The 18,479-nt window shown below is 42.5% G+C and overlaps 2 protein-coding genes across 2 annotated transcripts; both read right to left on the bottom strand.

Annotated features, from left to right (window-relative positions):
* Positions 1-136: 136 nt before the first annotated feature.
* LOC308580209 (thiol S-methyltransferase TMT1A-like) lies at positions 137-4,296 on the bottom strand. The gene is made up of 2 exons (XM_081181579.1): positions 3,874-4,296; positions 137-1,439 (listed from the first exon to the last, which is right to left on the bottom strand). The coding sequence occupies exons 1-2, from the start codon at positions 4,279-4,281 to the stop codon at positions 1,245-1,247; spliced, it is 603 nt and encodes a 200-aa protein (XP_081037705.1). The 5' UTR covers positions 4,282-4,296; the 3' UTR covers positions 137-1,244.
* On the bottom strand, positions 4,283-18,103 carry LOC308581493 (thiol S-methyltransferase TMT1B-like). The gene is made up of 5 exons (XM_081183903.1): positions 17,305-18,103; positions 13,447-13,682; positions 7,691-7,739; positions 6,983-7,384; positions 4,283-4,548 (listed from the first exon to the last, which is right to left on the bottom strand). The coding sequence occupies exons 1-5, from the start codon at positions 17,806-17,808 to the stop codon at positions 4,354-4,356; spliced, it is 1,386 nt and encodes a 461-aa protein (XP_081040029.1). The 5' UTR covers positions 17,809-18,103; the 3' UTR covers positions 4,283-4,353.
* Positions 18,104-18,479: the final 376 nt, after the last annotated feature.

Genomic DNA, 18,479 nt, shown 5'->3' with positions numbered 1-18,479 from the left:
GCCAGAGCCCTTGGCAGTGACCAGACTGGCTGTGAGATCTCAAAGGGTGCAGAGGGATGTTGTTCATAAACTAAACACACACACACACACACACACACACACACACACACACACTGACCAATAACCTTGCCCCTGTCAGAGGGAACTTAAAAACTGTATTTGCTGTATTTAAGTTCCCTGTCAGAAGGAACTTAAAAACTGTATTTGCTGTCTTTAAGAGGGAAATAATCTCATTTAGGGGGTATTCCAACACTTTATTGCAGAAGTACTCCGTGGTCCTAAATGCCGGATTTACGTATAAGCTAAACAAGTTATAGCTTAGGGCCCCACTGTCTTGGAGCCCCCCCCCCTCCAATTTGAAGGAAACAAAACTTGTACATTTCCAAAATATAAGATAAAAAACAAATAAAACAAAACATACATACACCAACACTGTTTTGTGTTGTGTAGGCTTTAAGTGCAGGGAAGGGACTCTGTGGGTTTCAGGAAAGGCCTCTGTTAGCACGCATGTGCCTGCAAGCACCACACTGGCAGCACCTGCAATAGGAACCTCTCAATCATCTTCCAAATGAAAAGGAAATTCTGTTTAAGGTAATGGACAATGGTGTGGTGTAGTGGTTAAGAGCGGTGGACTCATAATCTGGTGAACTGGGTTTGCTTCCCCGCTCTTCTACATGCAGCTGCTGGGTGACCTTGGGCTAGTCACACTTCTCTGAAGTCTCTCAGCCTCACTCACCTTACAGAGTGTTTGTTGTGGGGGAGGAAGGGAAAGGAGATTGTTAGCCGCTTGGAGACTCCTTAAGGGGAGTGAAAGGCGGGATATCAAGTCCAAACTCTTCTTCTTCTGATATCCCAACCTCCATGGGGATCAGATGCTTCCAGGGAGAATAGTAATGGTAGTTCATGCATGCTCACGTGGAAGTGAATGAGGCAAGCCGAAGCTATGTGTTATGGCAACGTTCACATCTGCATGGGAGCAGCTGGATTGTGGAAAGTGAAGGTAGCTGGACAGTCTGTCAAGTGGAAATAAAAAATGGATTGGCGATAACATACATGTGTGTGCATCCAATTACAGTTGCACAAGAGGTTCACAGGCCATAGGTGACATAGTGATGGGCTGTGCTATAATTCTTATGATTAAGTTCTACACCCCAACCCAGACACACCTGCATGAAGATCTTGTTCAGTATTTTATTGCCAAGCTACTTTACAGCACAACCTACGATATGTGGCTTATTAGGTTGTCATTTTAAAGGGACATGTATGTGTTGCAGCTTCAGCTCTGAGAAGCCAGCTTTGTCCAGGTCGTTCCAAGTTTCTCTGGCCAAGTGGCACCCGTCAGACAGACATATCCAAGTTGGATCACAGATATGCTGCCAGAAGAGAGTCCAGCTGGAAGGAGCACCTGCAAAGTGTTCTAGGAAGTAGAAAGCGCCACCCTGGAGAAACAGAAATGGATGAATATAAGTTACTTTCGATTCTCCTTTGGATTTCCTCAGATATTCCTTTGCACAATCAGCGCTAATGGTATCAGAGTGCTGTTAATTTTTCATGGCAACAGCCACTGCCTCCCTGAATTCTGTCCTGAATCTTCCCACGTTCAGCTGCATTGGATGGCTTTGGGGTTCTAGTCTTATGAGAGGAACATGGAAAGCTCAGTGGGTTAGAGCATGGTGCTGAGAACGCCAAGGTTGCAGGTTCGATCCCTGTACGGGACAGCTGCATAAAATATTGGGGAAGGCCAGGTATGCCCCTCCCCATATAATCAACCAGAAGAAGTTGTACACAGACACACTCCATTTCAATCGTATTGCCCATCACCTTTGGGGGTTCCCGGCCCCCTCAAATATTTTATTCGTGGGGTCAATGGGACCTCGGCCCCTAGGAGTTGGTTCTATGGTTTGGAGAAATCCTTTTGGAGCTTTTCACAACCCCTTTTTGCATTAACCAACGTGAAAAATTTGGTATCATTGCCAAACTTGACCCCAGTCAATCCTTGGACATGTTAATGATTAACAGGTTGAGTTTAAGGGCTCGTTTCTCAAATAACTGATTGTGAAAACTTTAAATTCATGTACCGGTACACTGTGAACTGGTATGTAAACTGTTCAAAATTCCGAAGTTTATTTATGTTGGGTGCTTTTAGGATTGTGAACTGGGTTGGGCCCAAGGTTGCAGTCATGCTTAGCAAACCCTTTGAGAGCTGCATGCCAATGCTGAGAAAGACCAAAACTCAGTATGGATCCATACAGATGTAAGAGTTGAAAAGGGGAGCTATCCCTTTTCCTGGTGAGGGCAATTTACATCCCCACCAGGCCACTGGGCTTGAAGGAGAGGTTTAAAGAACTTCATCCACCCTAGTACCCTGGCAGGTGTTTAACTAAGTAGACCTATTGAAATTATGGTAATCACGGTGACTAAGAGAGGTTCATTCATTTTAATAGGTCTACTCTGCACTCAATGCTACCTTATTTTATGTTTTGTGGCAGCTGTCCAAATTGGTGGTGTTGCAGGAAGAAAGATAATAACTGTTTGGTCTGGATCATGTCCCTATGCTAAGAGTCCTAGATTTACTTCCCGGTTTCTGATTTGATCCTGGAATGTCCTGCTTTTCCTCAGTCCCTATTTTCATCAGAGAAATATTGGAGGATATGGAGTTATGTGACTCCCAAGCCAAGGAGATAAGTAACTATACAACCTTTAGAAGACAACTGAAGGCAGCCCTGTATAGGGTTTTTTTAAAAAATGTTTTATGTTTCATTATGTTTTTATGTATGTTGAAAGCAGCCCAGAGTGGTTGGGGCAACCAATAATACAATTGCTGCTGTTGTTGTTTAATAGGATGTCCCTATTTTCATCAAATAAATGTTGGAGGGTATGGGATCTGTCACTAGAGTCAGTTAACAGCTCAGCCAAGGGTGATTTTGAGTTTGCCCCCGACTTTGCCAGTTTCATTGGTAAGCAGAGATGGAAGATGTCAAGGAAATCTCAGTGGGTGAAACAGATACATTTTACTCACTATACTTCGAAAGGAAAGAGAGGCTATAATGTGTTTAAAAAGCCATTCCCAAACATGAATCATTCTATTTTATTTTATTTTTTAAAGGCAGGTGGGGATAGACACAAAACAAATGCAGAGAGGCTGAAATCTGAGAAGGAGGAATAATAATAATAATAATTTATTTATTTATTCATACATACATACAGGTTTCGCCAGCCACTCTAGATATCTCCCAACAGAATATTAAAAACATGATAAAAGATCAAACATTAAAAATGTCCCTAAACAGGGCTGCCTTGAGATGTCTCCTAAAAGTTTATTTCCTTGACATCTGATGGCAGGGCGTTCCACAGGGTGGGCGCCACTACCGAGAAGGCCCTCTCTCTGGTTCCCTTCACTGCTCAAAGTGAGCGAACCGCCAGAAGGCCCTTGGAGCTGGATCTCAGTGTCCGGGCTGAACGACGGGAGTGGAGAGGCTGCTTCAGGTATACTCTTATCAGTTTCAACATCAGAGAAAAGCATGTTAAAAAAATTGTTTGGTCTTTCACAAGTGCGCAACAACAACGGACAAAATAATAAGAGGCATGTCTAGATCTATCTAAGGAGCTCTCAGTAACACAGAATGTGGGATTGTTTCTTCCTAACTGTAGTTAAGAGAGAAAAGCAAGGGAGTGATTCCAACGTTTGAAACTTATGAGAATGTAAATAGCTCAGAAGCAAATTGGTTTATGCAGAAACAACAAGGGATCCGAATCCAGCTACCTGCATTTGTGATTCCCCAATGGATATAGAATTGACTAATACCTGAGAATACAGCATGCCCCTGCAGTTACTGAATTGTGCTTGTTCTTCCCGCGGCGTGAGCTACTTACCGGTCTCAGCACCCGCAGGACGTCTTTCATAACTTGCTCTGGGCTCTTCACAGAGCATAGCACCGTCGTTGAAACCACCACATCCACCGACGCAGCTGGTACCTGGTGCAGGTCCTCAGCCGGAGCCACCAAACAGCGTTCCACCTGCACGTGTGGATTTTCAGCCAGGCTCTTGTTGTAAAACTTCTGGAAGTTGGGGTTCGGATCAGTGCATATGATTTTGCATCCCGCGGGGTAGAACTGAAAGTTGGAGCCAGTTCCTGTGCCAATCTCCAGCAGTGTGAGGTCCCCCGTAGGGCTGGCAAAGTCCTTCAGGTTGCTGAATATTTCCTCATAGGTGACATAGTGATGGTTTGTCCTATAATTCTTACGGTTAGGTTCTACACCCCAACCCAGAGACACCTGCATGGAGATTTTCTTCAGTAATTTATTTCCAAGCTACTTTACAGCATAACCCACGATATGTGGCTTATTAGGTTGTCATTTTAAAGGGACATGTATGTGTTGCAGCTTCAGCTCTGAGAAGCCAGCTTTTTCCAGGTCATTCCAGGTTTCTCTGGCCAAGTGGCACCCGTCAGACAGACATATCCAAGTTGGATCACAGATCTGCTGCCAGAAGAGAGTCCAGCTGGAAGGAGCACCTGCAACGTGTTCTAGGAAGTAGAAAGCGCCACCCTGGAGAAACAGAAATGGATGAATATAAGTTACTTTCGATTCTCCTTTGGATTTCCTCAGATATTCCTTTGCACAATCAGCGCTAATGGTATCAGAGTGCTGTTAATTTTTCATGGCAACAGCCACTGCCTCCCTGAATTCTCTCCTGAATCTTCCCACGTTCAGCTGCATTGGATGGCTTTGGGGTTCTAGTCTTATGAGAGGAACATGGAAAGCTCAGTGGGTTAGAGCATGGTGCTGAGAACGCCAAGGTTGCAGGTTCGATCCCTGTACGGGACAGCTGCATAAAATATTGGGGAAGGCCAGGTATGCCCCTCCCCATATAATCAACCAGAAGAAGTTGTACACAGACACACTCCATTTCAATCGTATTGCCCATCACCTTTGGGGGTTCCCGGCCCCCTCAAATATTTTATTCGTGGGGTCAATGGGACCTCGGCCCCTAGGAGTTGGTTCTATGGTTTGGAGAAATCCTTTTGGAGCTTTTCACAACCCCTTTTTGCATTAACCAACGTGAAAAATTTGGTATCATTGCCAAACTTGACCCCAGTCAATCCTTGGACATGTTAATGATTAACAGGTTGAGTTTAAGGGCTCGTTTCTCAAATAACTGATTGTGAAAACTTTAAATTCATGTACCGGTACACTGTGAACTGGTATGTAAACTGTTCAAAATTCCGAAGTTTATTTATGTTGGGTGCTTTTAGGATTGTGAACTGGGTTGGGCCCAAGGTTGCAGTCATGCTTAGCAAACCCTTTGAGAGCTGCATGCCAATGCTGAGAAAGACCAAAACTCAGTATGGATCCATACAGATGTAAGAGTTGAAAAGGGGAGCTATCCCTTTTCCTGGTGAGGGCAATTTACATCCCCACCAGGCCACTGGGCTTGAAGGAGAGGTTTAAAGAACTTCATCCACCCTAGTACCCTGGCAGGTGTTTAACTAAGTAGACCTATTGAAATTATGGTAATCACGGTGACTAAGAGAGGTTCATTCATTTTAATAGGTCTACTCTGCACTCAATGCTACCTTATTTTATGTTTTGTGGCAGCTGTCCAAATTGGTGGTGTTGCAGGAAGAAAGATAATAACTGTTTGGTCTGGATCATGTCCCTATGCTAAGAGTCCTAGATTTACTTCCCGGTTTCTGATTTGATCCTGGAATGTCCTGCTTTTCCTCAGTCCCTATTTTCATCAGAGAAATATTGGAGGATATGGAGTTATGTGACTCCCAAGCCAAGGAGATAAGTAACTATACAACCTTTAGAAGACAACTGAAGGCAGCCCTGTATAGGGTTTTTTTAAAAAATGTTTTATGTTTCATTATGTTTTTATGTATGTTGAAAGCAGCCCAGAGTGGTTGGGGCAACCAATAATACAATTGCTGCTGTTGTTGTTTAATAGGATGTCCCTATTTTCATCAAATAAATGTTGGAGGGTATGGGATCTGTCACTAGAGTCAGTTAACAGCTCAGCCAAGGGTGATTTTGAGTTTGCCCCCGACTTTGCCAGTTTCATTGGTAAGCAGAGATGGAAGATGTCAAGGAAATCTCAGTGGGTGAAACAGATACATTTTACTCACTATACTTCGAAAGGAAAGAGAGGCTATAATGTGTTTAAAAAGCCATTCCCAAACATGAATCATTCTATTTTATTTTATTTTTTAAAGGCAGGTGGGGATAGACACAAAACAAATGCAGAGAGGCTGAAATCTGAGAAGGAGGAATAATAATAATAATAATTTATTTATTTATTCATACATACATACAGGTTTCGCCAGCCACTCTAGATATCTCCCAACAGAATATTAAAAACATGATAAAAGATCAAACATTAAAAATGTCCCTAAACAGGGCTGCCTTGAGATGTCTCCTAAAAGTTTATTTCCTTGACATCTGATGGCAGGGCGTTCCACAGGGTGGGCGCCACTACCGAGAAGGCCCTCTCTCTGGTTCCCTTCACTGCTCAAAGTGAGCGAACCGCCAGAAGGCCCTTGGAGCTGGATCTCAGTGTCCGGGCTGAACGACGGGAGTGGAGAGGCTGCTTCAGGTATACTCTTATCAGTTTCAACATCAGAGAAAAGCATGTTAAAAAAATTGTTTGGTCTTTCACAAGTGCGCAACAACAACGGACAAAATAATAAGAGGCATGTCTAGATCTATCTAAGGAGCTCTCAGTAACACAGAATGTGGGATTGTTTCTTCCTAACTGTAGTTAAGAGAGAAAAGCAAGGGAGTGATTCCAACGTTTGAAACTTATGAGAATGTAAATAGCTCAGAAGCAAATTGGTTTATGCAGAAACAACAAGGGATCCGAATCCAGCTACCTGCATTTGTGATTCCCCAATGGATATAGAATTGACTAATACCTGAGAATACAGCATGCCCCTGCAGTTACTGAATTGTGCTTGTTCTTCCCGCGGCGTGAGCTACTTACCGGTCTCAGCACCCGCAGGACGTCTTTCATAACTTGCTCTGGGCTCTTCACAGAGCATAGCACCGTCGTTGAAACCACCACATCCACCGACGCAGCTGGTACCTGGTGCAGGTCCTCAGCCGGAGCCACCAAACAGCGTTCCACCTGCACGTGTGGATTTTCAGCCAGGCTCTTGTTGTAAAACTTCTGGAAGTTGGGGTTCGGATCAGTGCATATGATTTTGCATCCCGCGGGGTAGAACTGAAAGTTGGAGCCAGTTCCTGTGCCAATCTCCAGCAGTGTGAGGTCCCCCGTAGGGCTGGCAAAGTCCTTCAGGTTGCTGAATATTTCCTCATAGGTGACATAGTGATGGTTTGTCCTATAATTCTTACGGTTAGGTTCTACACCCCAACCCAGAGACACCTGCATGGAGATTTTCTTCAGTAATTTATTTCCAAGCTACTTTACAGCATAACCCACGATATGTGGCTTATTAGGTTGTCATTTTAAAGGGACATGTATGTGTTGCAGCTTCAGCTCTGAGAAGCCAGCTTTTTCCAGGTCATTCCAGGTTTCTCTGGCCAAGTGGCACCCGTCAGACAGACATATCCAAGTTGGATCACAGATCTGCTGCCAGAAGAGAGTCCAGCTGGAAGGAGCACCTGCAACGTGTTCTAGGAAGTAGAAAGCGCCACCCTGGAGAAACAGAAATGGATGCATATTAGTTACTTTCGATTCTCCTTTGGATTTCCTCAGATATTCCTTTGCACAATCAGCGCTAATGGTATCAGAGTGCTGTTAATTTTTCATGGCAACAGCCACTGCCTCCCTGAATTCTCTCCTGAATCTTCCAACGTTCAGCTGCATTGGATGGCTTTGGGGTTCTAGTCTTATGAGAGGAACATGGAAAGCTCAGTGGGTTAGAGCATGGTGCTGAGAACGCCAAGGTTGCAGGTTCGATCCCTGTACGGGACAGCTGCATAAAATATTGGGGAAGGCCAGGTATGCCCCTCCTCATATAATCAACCACAAGAAGTAATACACAGACACACTCCATTTCAATCGTATTGCCCATCATCTTTGGGGGTTCCCGGCCCCCTCAAATATTTTATTTGTGGGGTCAATGAGACCTCGGCCCATAGGAGTTGGTTCTATGGTTTGGAGAAATCCTTTTGGAGCTTTTCACAACCCCTTTTTGCATTAACCAATATGAAAAATTTGGTATCATTGTCAAGTTGACCCCAGTTCAGTCCTTGGACATGTTAATGATTAACAGGTTGAGTTTAAGGGCTCGTTTCTCAAATAACTGATTGTGAAAACTGTAAATTCATGTACCGGCACACTGTGAACTGGTATGTAAACTGTTCAAAATTCCGAAGTTTATTTATGTTGGGTGCTTTTAGGATTGTGAACTGGGTTGGGCCCAAGGTTGCAGTCATGCTTAGCAAACCCTTTGAGAGCTGCATGCCAATGCTGAGAAAGACCAAAACTCAGTATGGATCCATACAGATGTAAGAGTTGAAAAGGGGAGCTATCCCTTTTCCTGGTGAGGGCAATTTACATCCCCACCAGGCCACTGGGCTTGAAGGAGAGGTTTAAAGAACTTCATCCACCCTAGTACCCTGGCAGGTGTTTAACTAAGTAGACCTATTGAAATTATGGTAATCACGGTGACTAAGAGAGGTTCATTCATTTTAATAGGTCTACTCTGCACTCAATGCTACCTTATTTTATGTTTTGTGGCAGCTGTCCAAATTGGTGCTGTTGCAGGGAGAAAGATAATAACTGTTTGGTCTGGATCATGTCCCTATGCTAAGAGTCCTAGATTTACTTCCCGGTTTCTGATTAGATCCTGGAATGTCCTGCTTTTCCTCAGTCCCTATTTTCATCAGAGAAATATTGGAGGATATGGAGTTATGTGACTCCCAAGCCAAGGAGATAAGTAACTATACAACCTTTAGAAGACAACTGAAGGCAGTCCTGTATAGGGTTTTTTAAAAAAATGTTTTATGTTTTATTATGTTTTTATGTATGTTGAAAGCAGCCCAGAGTGGTTGGGGCAACCAATAATACAATTGCTGCTGTTGTTGTTTAATAGGATGTCCCTATTTTCATCAAATAAATGTTGGAGGGTATGGGATCTGACACTAGAGTCAGTTAACAGCTTAGCCAAGGGTGATTTTGAGTTTGCCCCTGACTTTGCCAGTTTCATTGGTAAGCAGAGATGGAAGATGTCAAGGAAATCTCAGTGGGTGAAACTACATGAAGTAGGGGAATAACTTCTTGCAAAGGGGTTCCCAGATACCCAGATACCACAGCAAGTAAGCAGGGAAGGCTAATATCTGGACGCATAACCTGAGCAGGACAACTAGGCATGTTGCTTCCATGTTAGCAGGAGGGCAGAAAACAGCAAGGAGGAGGAGAGAAAGTCAGTCGCAGAGTCTCAAGGGTGGGGCTTGTTATTATCTGTTGCTTCCAGTTCTCAAAGATCTCAAAGGGTGGAAAGAAATATTGTTAATAAACTCCACACACACACAAACTCACCAATAACATGGTTTGTGCATGCACTTGTAATCTTGCCCGTCAGAGGAACTTAAAAACTGTATTTGCTGTCTTTAAGAGGGAAATAATCTCATTTAGGGGGTATTCTTACACTTTATTGCAGCAGTGTACTCCGCGGTCCTGTAGTAACCCAAAGTGAATGTTGGTTTAAATTTGTTACAAGCTTTTCCTAAATATAAGGAGAAACCTTTTTCCCATGGCAGAACTCTTTCACACCAAAACTGCGGTGAAAAATGCTGGGGTGGAAGGATTGGCTCCCTCTGAGTTGAAACTACGGTAGTCTTCAGTGATATATTTGCTTCCCTTGTGGGTTTGTTCTTTTGTCTCAAGGAGCTGCAGACTTGAGCAGCAGTCCTGCCCTGCAAATGCTTTACTTTTATTCGCTCTGGCTGTTCATATATATATATATATATATATATATATATATATATATATATATATAAAATTAAATTTTCCAACATGTATTTATAATATCCAATCTAAATTTTATCACATATTTTCTCTTTTTGACTTCCTTCAACCTCTCTGACAATCATCCATTATTCAAATTTTTAAATACGCATTTCCTAATTTTATACTGCATTTTATAAACCTTCACACCCTTACTTTTCATCAATACAATAGTCCTCTATCATTTACACAACTTCTTGAAATCTCACTAGCGCTATTTGCTCATCACATACACATTTCAGATAGTCTGAAAATTTTCCCCAGTCTTCAATGAACTTTTGATCTCATATATATCTGATCTTTCCTGTTAGTTTGTCTAGTTCAGCATAGTCCATCAGTTTCATTCTCCATTCTTTGAGCGTCGGCAGTTGTTCCTGTTTCCATTTTTGGGCCAATAATATTCTCGCTGCTGTTACTGCATATTGGAAAAGTTTACAATCCATTCTATTTATTTCATTTCCTACTATTCCTAGAAGAAAAGCCTCTGGTTTCTCAACAAACGTATATTTCAACATCTTTTTCATCTCATTATATATCATTTTCCAGAAGCCCTTCACCTTCTTACAGTCCCACCACATATGGTAAAACGTTCCTTCTTTTTCTTTACATTTCCAACACTTATTACATGTTTTATACATTTTTGCCGGTTTCACAGGTGTGATGTACCATCTATAAATCATTTTCATAACATTTTCCTTTAACGCATTACATGCCGTAAATTTTATATTTTCATTCCACAGTTTTATCCAATCGTTAAACTGTATATTATAACCCTAATCTCTGACCCAGTGTATCATAACCGATTTAACTTCCTCATCTTTTGTATACCATTCTAGCAAGATTTTATACATTTTGGACAAAATTTTATTTTCATTGTTTATTATTTCTATTTGAAATTTAGATTCTTTTTCTCATAACCTCTTTCTTTTAAGTCCTTTTAAACATTTCGTTAACCTGATAATAATGCAACCAATCGTACACATACTCTTTCACTTCTTCATAGGGTTTCATTTTCCATTATCCTCCTTCCTTTATAATCAATTCTTAAAGGTAATCCAGGTCCCCCTCATATTAACTTTCTTAAGACTCATAACTTCTAACGGAGATAGCCAGTGGGGAGTTCTTGATTCTAATAAACTTCTATATCTCTCCCATATTTCTATGAGAGATCTTCTAAAGATGTGGTTTTCGAAGCCTTTATGAATTTTTTCTTTTCTCACACCATAGATATGCGTGCCAGCCAAATCTGTTATCAAAACCTTCTAAATCCAATAACCCAGTATTTTTTAACTTTATCCATTCTTTCAGCCAGCAGAGACATGAAGCTTCATAATATAATCTCAAGTCTGGCAGGGCGAAGCCTCCTCTTTCTTTCGCATCCGTTAATAACTTATACATAATTCTTGGCTTCTTACCCTGCCAGATATATCTTGAAATTGCTCTTTGCCACTCTTTAAATATCGCTGTCCCCTTAATTATTGGAATTGTCTGAAATAAGAATAACATCTTTGGCAGCTGCCGCTCTGGCAGTTCTTTTGTTCGCTCGGTGGCAGAAGAGACATGGACACCTGATGGTTTTTATGACCTACTTTAGGTTAATTATAAATTAACCTAAACTGCATAACATCAGATTTTTTTGTGATTTTTTTTCAAAAAAAGTTTTCCGCAGCTTACGGTGTCAAGGCCTCATTTCTCAGCCTAGGATAAAAACCCTTTGGTTTTCAGAGTGGCATTTGCAACCGTTTGGCACCATTTATGAGTGAATTGCATAACGGCAGGAATTTAGTGAAATTCTGACCACGTGGGTTAAGGATTTTTTCAAAAAAAGATTTTCCGCAGCTTACGGAGTCGAGGCCTGTTTTCTTAGCATAGGATAAAAACCCATCTGTTGAGATTAGAATATAGGCATACAGCGATCCTTTCAGAATAACTGGGCCCTGTAGCAGGATCAGTGCTGGATTTACGTACTCTATAAGCTAAGCAAGCTATAGTTTAGGGCCCCACTCTGTTGGGGCCCCCAAAAAATTAAAGGAAAAAAACTTGGATGTACATTTCCAAAATGTAAGATAAAAAAATAAAATAAAACCTACATACAGCAACAGTGTTTTATGTTGTGTAGGCTCCTATGATGTAAGTAATGGGCCCCACCTGCTAGCCTGCCCCCTAAAATATCACTGGTTTGCTCATTTCTATATATAGGGGCCTACAATCTGCTATTTATAATTATTAGTAGTTTGCATCATATAGGTACTTATGTCAGAACTCCCTGACATTAGTTATATCAGTGAGCCTGAACTGTATGAGAGACAGGAAGAAGAGAGGGAAGAGGGCTTCAGAAGGAGGAGAGACTGAAGTGAACAGGGATTGCCAGCCCACGGTGGGGGAGGAGAGGGAGGGCAGGGAAGAAACGCAAGAAGGGGAGACGCAGGAAAGGGAGCAGACAGATTCACAGGTGTTGCAGGGTTAAGCTCTGGCTCAGAGGTGGAGCAAAGACCGGAATCTCTGTGCACACGGATATCAGAAGACTGTGAGAACGTAAGAGAAGGGTCGTAAAGGCAACTGGCAGCAGTGATGATGATTGAAATTAGGCCGGCTCTTGCCCCTTGTGTAAATAGCAATAAACAAGGACTACAAAAAGTGCCTGAGGGCACATTAGCAAACCAGATAAGCTGTTGTGGGCACACTCCACAACCTGTTATACCGGCTGCAATAAAACGTTGCTTTAAGTGCAGGGAAGGGACTCCGTGGGTTTCAGGAAAGGCCTCTGTTAGCACGCATGTGCCTGCAAGCACCACACTGGCAGCACCTGCGATAGGAACCTCTCAGTCATCTTCCAAATTAAAAAGAAATTCTGTTTAAGGTAATGGACAATGGTGTGGTGTAGTGGTTAAGAGCGTTGGACTCGTAATCTGGTGAACTGGGTTTGCTTCCCCACTCTTCCACATGCAGCTGCTGGGTGACCTTGGGCTAGTCATACTTCTCTGAAGTCTCTCAGCCTCACTCACCTTACAGAGTGTTTGTTGTGGGGGAGGAAGGGAAAGGAGATTGTTAGCCGCTTGGAGACTCCTTAAGGGGAGTGAAAGGCGGGATATCAAGTCCAAACTCTTCTTCTTCTGATATCCCAACCTCCATGGGGATCAGATGCTTCCAGGGAGAATAGTAATGGGAGTTCATGCATGCTCACGTGGAAGTGAATGAGGCAAGCCCAAGCTATGTGTTATGGCAACGTTCACATCTGCATGGGAGCAGCTGGATTGTGGAAAGTGAAGGTAGCTGGACAGTCTGTCAAGTGGAAATAAAAAATGGATTGGTAATAACATACATGTGTGTGCATCCAATTACAGATTGCACAAGAGGTTCACAGGCCATAGGTGACATAGTGATGGGTTGTCCTATAATTCTTACGGTTAGGTTCTACACCCCAACCCAGAGACACCTGCATGGAGATCTTGTTCAGAAATTTATTTCCAAGCTACTTTACAGCATAACCTATGATATGCGGCCTAGTAGGGTGCCATTTTAAAGGAGCATGTATGTGCCGTAGCTTCAGCTCTGAGAAGCCAGCTTTTTCCAGGTCGTTCCAGGTTTCTCTGGCCAAGTGGCACCCGTCAAACAGACATATCCAAGTTGGATCATAGATCTGCTGCCAGAAGAGAGTCCAGCTGGAAGGAGCACCTGCAACGTGTTCTAGGAAGTAGAAAGCGCCACCCTGGTGAAAAAGAAATGGATGCATATAAGTTACTTTCGATTCTCCTTTGGATTTCCTCAGATATTCCTTTGCATAATCAGTGCTAATGGTATCAGAGTGCTGTTAAATTTTTATGGCAACAGCCACTGTTCCCCTGAATTCTGTCCTGAATCTTCCCACGTTCAGCTGCATTGGATGGCTTTGGGGTTCTGGTCTTATGAGAGGAACATGGAAAGCTCAGTTGGTTAGAGCGTGGTGCTGAGAACGGCAAGGTTGCAGGTTCGATCCCTGTACGGGACAGCTGCATATTCCTGCCTTGTAGGGGGTTGGACTAGATGATTCTCAGGCTCCCTTCTAATTCTACAATTCTATGATTTCTCTGTCTGCCTTCTCCATTCCGAGCATAACATTACACATCTCCATATTGGCCTTTTCTCACAGCTGCTACAAGCTGGGTCAACCTCTTCACCATGATATCTGCTATGGCTGCAAAGTCTCATCCCTGGTCACTTACCACCAATTCAGATTCCTGAGGTTATATGTGATTTTATTTTTATTTATCACCCCCAAATCACTCTACACTTGATTACTTTGAACTTCATTGGCCATTTTAATGCCCATTCACTCAGTTTGGAGCTGGAGTGGCAACTTGAATAAAATATTGGGGAAGGCCAGGTATGCCCCTCCCCATATAATCAACCACAAGAAGTAGCACACAGACACACTCCATTTCAATCGTATTGCCCATCAACTTTGGGGGTTCCCGGCCCCCTCAAATATTTTATTCGTGGGGTCAATGGGACCTCTGCCCCTAGGAGTTGGTTCTATGATTTGGAGAAATCCTTTTGGAACTTTTCACAACCCCTTTTTGCCAACGTGAAAAAATGTCAAACTTGACCCCAGTTCAGTCCTTGGACATGTTAATGAGTAACAGGTTGAGTTTAAGGGCTCTTTTCTCAAATAACTGATTGTGCGAACTGTAAATTCAAGTATACTGTGAAGTGGTATATAAACTGTTCAAAATTCCGAAGTTTATTTATGTTGGGTGCTTTTAGGATTATGAACTGGGATAACTAACTAACCTTTTTGGTCGAAGGTTGCAGTCATGCTTAGCAAACCCTTGACAGCTGCATGCCAATGCTGAGAAGGTCCAAAAGTCAGTATGGATCCATACAGATCAGCTGAAAAGCGGAGCTATCCCTTTTCCTGGCTCATCAAATTAACTATCTGATGACCGAGGGCAATTTACATCCAATTTGCAGCTGTCCAAATTGGCGGTGTTGCAGGGAGAAAAATAATAGCTGTTTGGGCTGGATCATGTCCCTAGCCTATGAATTTACCACTGCTAGTTTAAAATATATTGCTCTTGAGGAATCAGAATGACTCATGGTGGAATATATATACAGTGGTACCTTGCGTTACAAACACCTCGGGTTACAAACACTTCAGGTTACAGATTCCATTAACCCGGAAGTAGTACCTCGGGTTAAGAGCTTTGCCCCAGGATGAGAACAGAAATCACGCGGCGGCACGGCGCGGCGGCAGCAGGAGGCTCCATTAGCTAAAGTGGTACCTCAGGTTAAGAACGGTTTCAGGTTAAGAACGGACCTCTGGAATGAATTCAGTTTGTAACCAGAGGTACCACTGTACGGTATATGGAAATTATATATATATAATATATATATATATATAATCTGAAAGCACTTTCATTCTTTCTTAAAAATCAGTTTCCCACAAATACATCATTTCCATCACTTGATAAAATTCTGCTTTGCAAGCTGGAACATTTTGAAAACCAAAATTTACATTTTTTTTCAGCAACAGAAACTACAGCTCCCACAAAAAAACACAACAAAAACCTAAAAGGGGTGGGAAGACAAAAAGATTTTCACATGTTTGCAGGAAGCAATTGGGATTTGTTTAAATGCTGTTTGTCACCGAAGCCAATTGACAGTTATTATCATATATCAGAATTCAAATTCCTTTCCTTTCAGATCAGTTGCGGTTTGCTGACTCAAAGTGAAAATCCTGATATCCCCCACCTCATGAACTCTTACATCATCATCAGACCTTGCATCAAAGAGTGAATCGGAATATTCCATGAAGGATATAGGGATGTAGCAATTTCAACACTCACAACTTTCTGTGTAACTCTGTTTCCTAATCTGTGCTGCTGTGGGAGGTTTAGGATAAGGCAGAAATGACCGTCTGCCAGTAGATGAAGCATTAAAAAACTTCCCTGTACAGGGCTGCCTTCAGACCTCTTCTAAAACTTATATAGTTACTTATCCCTTAGATTCAGGGATTGCAGATCTCCATACACTCCAACATTTCTCCAATGAAAATAGGGATATCCTAAGGAAAAGCGGGACATTCCCGGATCAAATAAAAAACCAGCACAGCTTCTGTAAATGAAGGACTGTCCCTGGAAAATAGGAGTGTCTGAGTGTCTGGGGAGCACTGTACAATTCTCTGGGCTTTCATATATTTTACAATGTTTTACAATGAGGTCAGTTTTAAAAAAGAAGTTCAGCCTTGGCTTTCCTCTTTCTGTCTATTCATCCATATCTGAGAAACGATAGTTAAAGAGAAGTCTTAAGGGTAACATCAAATACAAATGGAAAATTAATTGACTATTTATTTATGTGTTGGAACAGTCTGCGCAGTAAAACCTCTCCAACTTCTTTTAAAATAGCCTTGGTCGCAAATGCCCTTCTGTAGCTTGAATCTAGGCTGTTGCGAAAGGGGACTTGAAGTTAAGCATGTTCTTATGCACATTCTTGCACAATCCGATTGCTCTTCAGATCTCCTCGTTTAAAAGTAGTTAAGATGTTACGGTTTTGTTATGCTTATAGCATGCTCCTTTAAAACTATGGCTATCTGCTGCTGTCAAAAACATTCAGGATAATAATAATAATAATAATAATAATAATAATAATAATAATAATAATAATAATAATAAATTTATCCGCCCAACAGGGTATTAAAAACACAATAAAACATCAAACATTAAAAACTTCCCTAAACAGCCTTCAGATGTCTTCTAAAAGTCATATAGTTGTTTGTTTCCTTGACATCTGATGGCAGGGCGTTCCACAGGGTGGGTGCCACTACCGAGAAGGCCCTCTGCCTGGTACCCTGTAATCTCACTTCTCACAGTAAGGGAACCGCCAGAAGGCCCTCGGTGCTGGACCTCATTGTCTGGGCTGAATGAGTGGGATGGAGATGCTGCTTCAGGTATACTGGGCCTTCCTGCCCAACCATCTACCAGTTTCAAAGTTGGAGACAAGCACGTTTAAAAATTTGCTTTGGTCTTTCACAAGTGCACAACAACAACAGACAAAATAATAAGAGGCATGTCTAGATCTGTCTAAGGTACCCTCAATAACACAGAGTGTGGGATTGTTTCTTCCTAACTGTAGTTAGGGAGAAAAGCAAGGGAGTGATTCCAAAGTTTGCAACTTGTGAGAATGTAAATAGCTCAGAAGCAAATTGGTTTACGAAGAAACAACAAGGGATCCAAATCCATCTACCTGCATTTGTGATTCCCCAATGGATATAGAATTGACTAATACCTGAGAATACAGCATGCCCCTGCAGTTACTGAATTGCGCTTGTTCTTCCCACGGCGTGAGCTACTTACCGGTCTCAGCACCCGCAGGACTTCTTTCATAACTTGCTCTGGGCTCTTCACAGAGCATAGCACCAGCGTTGAAACCACCACATCCACCGATGCAGCTGGTACCTGGTGCAGGTCCTCAGCCGGAGCCACCAAACAGCGTTCCACCTGCACGTGTGGATTTTCAGCCAGGCTCTTGTCAAGAAACTTCTGGAAGTTGGGGTTCGGATCAGTGCATATGATTTTGCATCCCGCGGGGTAGAACTGAAAGTTGGAGCCAGTTCCTGCACCAATCTCCAACAGTGTGAGGGCCCCGGTGGGACTGGCAAAGTCCTTCAGGTTGCTGAACATTTCCTTTTTCTTGTCAGACATGTGCTTATTATAACAGATGGTCACCACAGCCATGAGGTAGGGGAATAACTTCTTGCAAAGGGGTTCCCAGATACCCAGATACCATAGCAAGTAAGCAGGGAAGGCTAATATCTGGACGCAGAACCTGAGCAGGACAACGAGGCATGTTGCTTCCATGTTAGCAGGAGGGCAGAAAACAGCAAAGTCAGAGGAGAAGAGAAAGTCAGTCGCAGAGTCTCGAGGGTGGGGCTTGTTTTCATCTGCAGGTTCCAGTCCTAAATAACTAGCCAGTTAAAACGAAGCAACCAAGTTCCAGGAATAGCTTGATATATGTTAAAGGTACAGCTGCCAGAGCCCTTGGCAGTGACCACACTGGCTGCGAGATCTCAAAGGGTGGAGAGGAATATTCTTCATAAAATAACACACTCACACACACACACACACTCACCAATAACCTTGTGTGTGCACGCACTCGTAATCTTGCCCCTGTCAGAGGGAATTTAAAAACTGTATTTGCTGTATTTAAGTTCCCTGTCAGAAGGAACTTAAAAACTGCATTTGCTGTCTTTAAGAGGGAAATAATCTCATTTAGGGGGTATTCCAACACTTTATTGCAGAAGTACTCCGCGGTCCTAAATGCCGGATTTACGTTTAAGCTAAACAAGTTATAGCTTAGGGCCCCACTGTCTTGGAGCCCCCCCCCCCCAATTTGAAGGAAACAAAACTTGTACATTTCCAAAATATAAGATAAAAAACAAATAAAACAAAACATACATACACCAACACTGTTTTGTGATGTGTAGACTTTAAGTGCAGAGAAGGGACTCCGTGGGTTTCAGGAAAGGCCT

The sequence above is a fragment of the Podarcis bocagei genome, assembly GCF_964188305.1.
Source record: "Podarcis bocagei genome assembly, chromosome: 2".
Taxonomy (NCBI): domain Eukaryota; kingdom Metazoa; phylum Chordata; class Lepidosauria; order Squamata; family Lacertidae; genus Podarcis; species Podarcis bocagei.
This window is presented reverse-complemented; position numbering and strand designations above follow the sequence as displayed.

Excerpts from the sequence above, each read along its gene's own strand:
- LOC308580209 (XM_081181579.1), bottom strand. The coding sequence starts at position 4,281 with ATGCAGGTGTCTCTGGGTTGGGGTGTAGAACCTAACCGTAAGAATTAT. Across the intron at positions 1,440-3,873 it reads TCCTGCGGGTGCTGAGACCG|GGTGGCGCTTTCTACTTCCT; the intron begins GTAAGTAGCTCA and ends CTGTTTCTCCAG.
- LOC308581493 (XM_081183903.1), bottom strand. The coding sequence starts at position 17,808 with ATGGAAGCAACATGCCTCGTTGTCCTGCTCAGGTTCTGCGTCCAGATA. Across the intron at positions 13,683-17,304 it reads TCCTGCGGGTGCTGAGACCG|GGTGGCGCTTTCTACTTCCT; the intron begins GTAAGTAGCTCA and ends CTTTTTCACCAG. Across the intron at positions 7,385-7,690 it reads AATCCAAAGGAGAATCGAAA|GTGTCTCTGGGTTGGGGTGT; the intron begins GTAACTAATATG and ends ATCTCCATGCAG.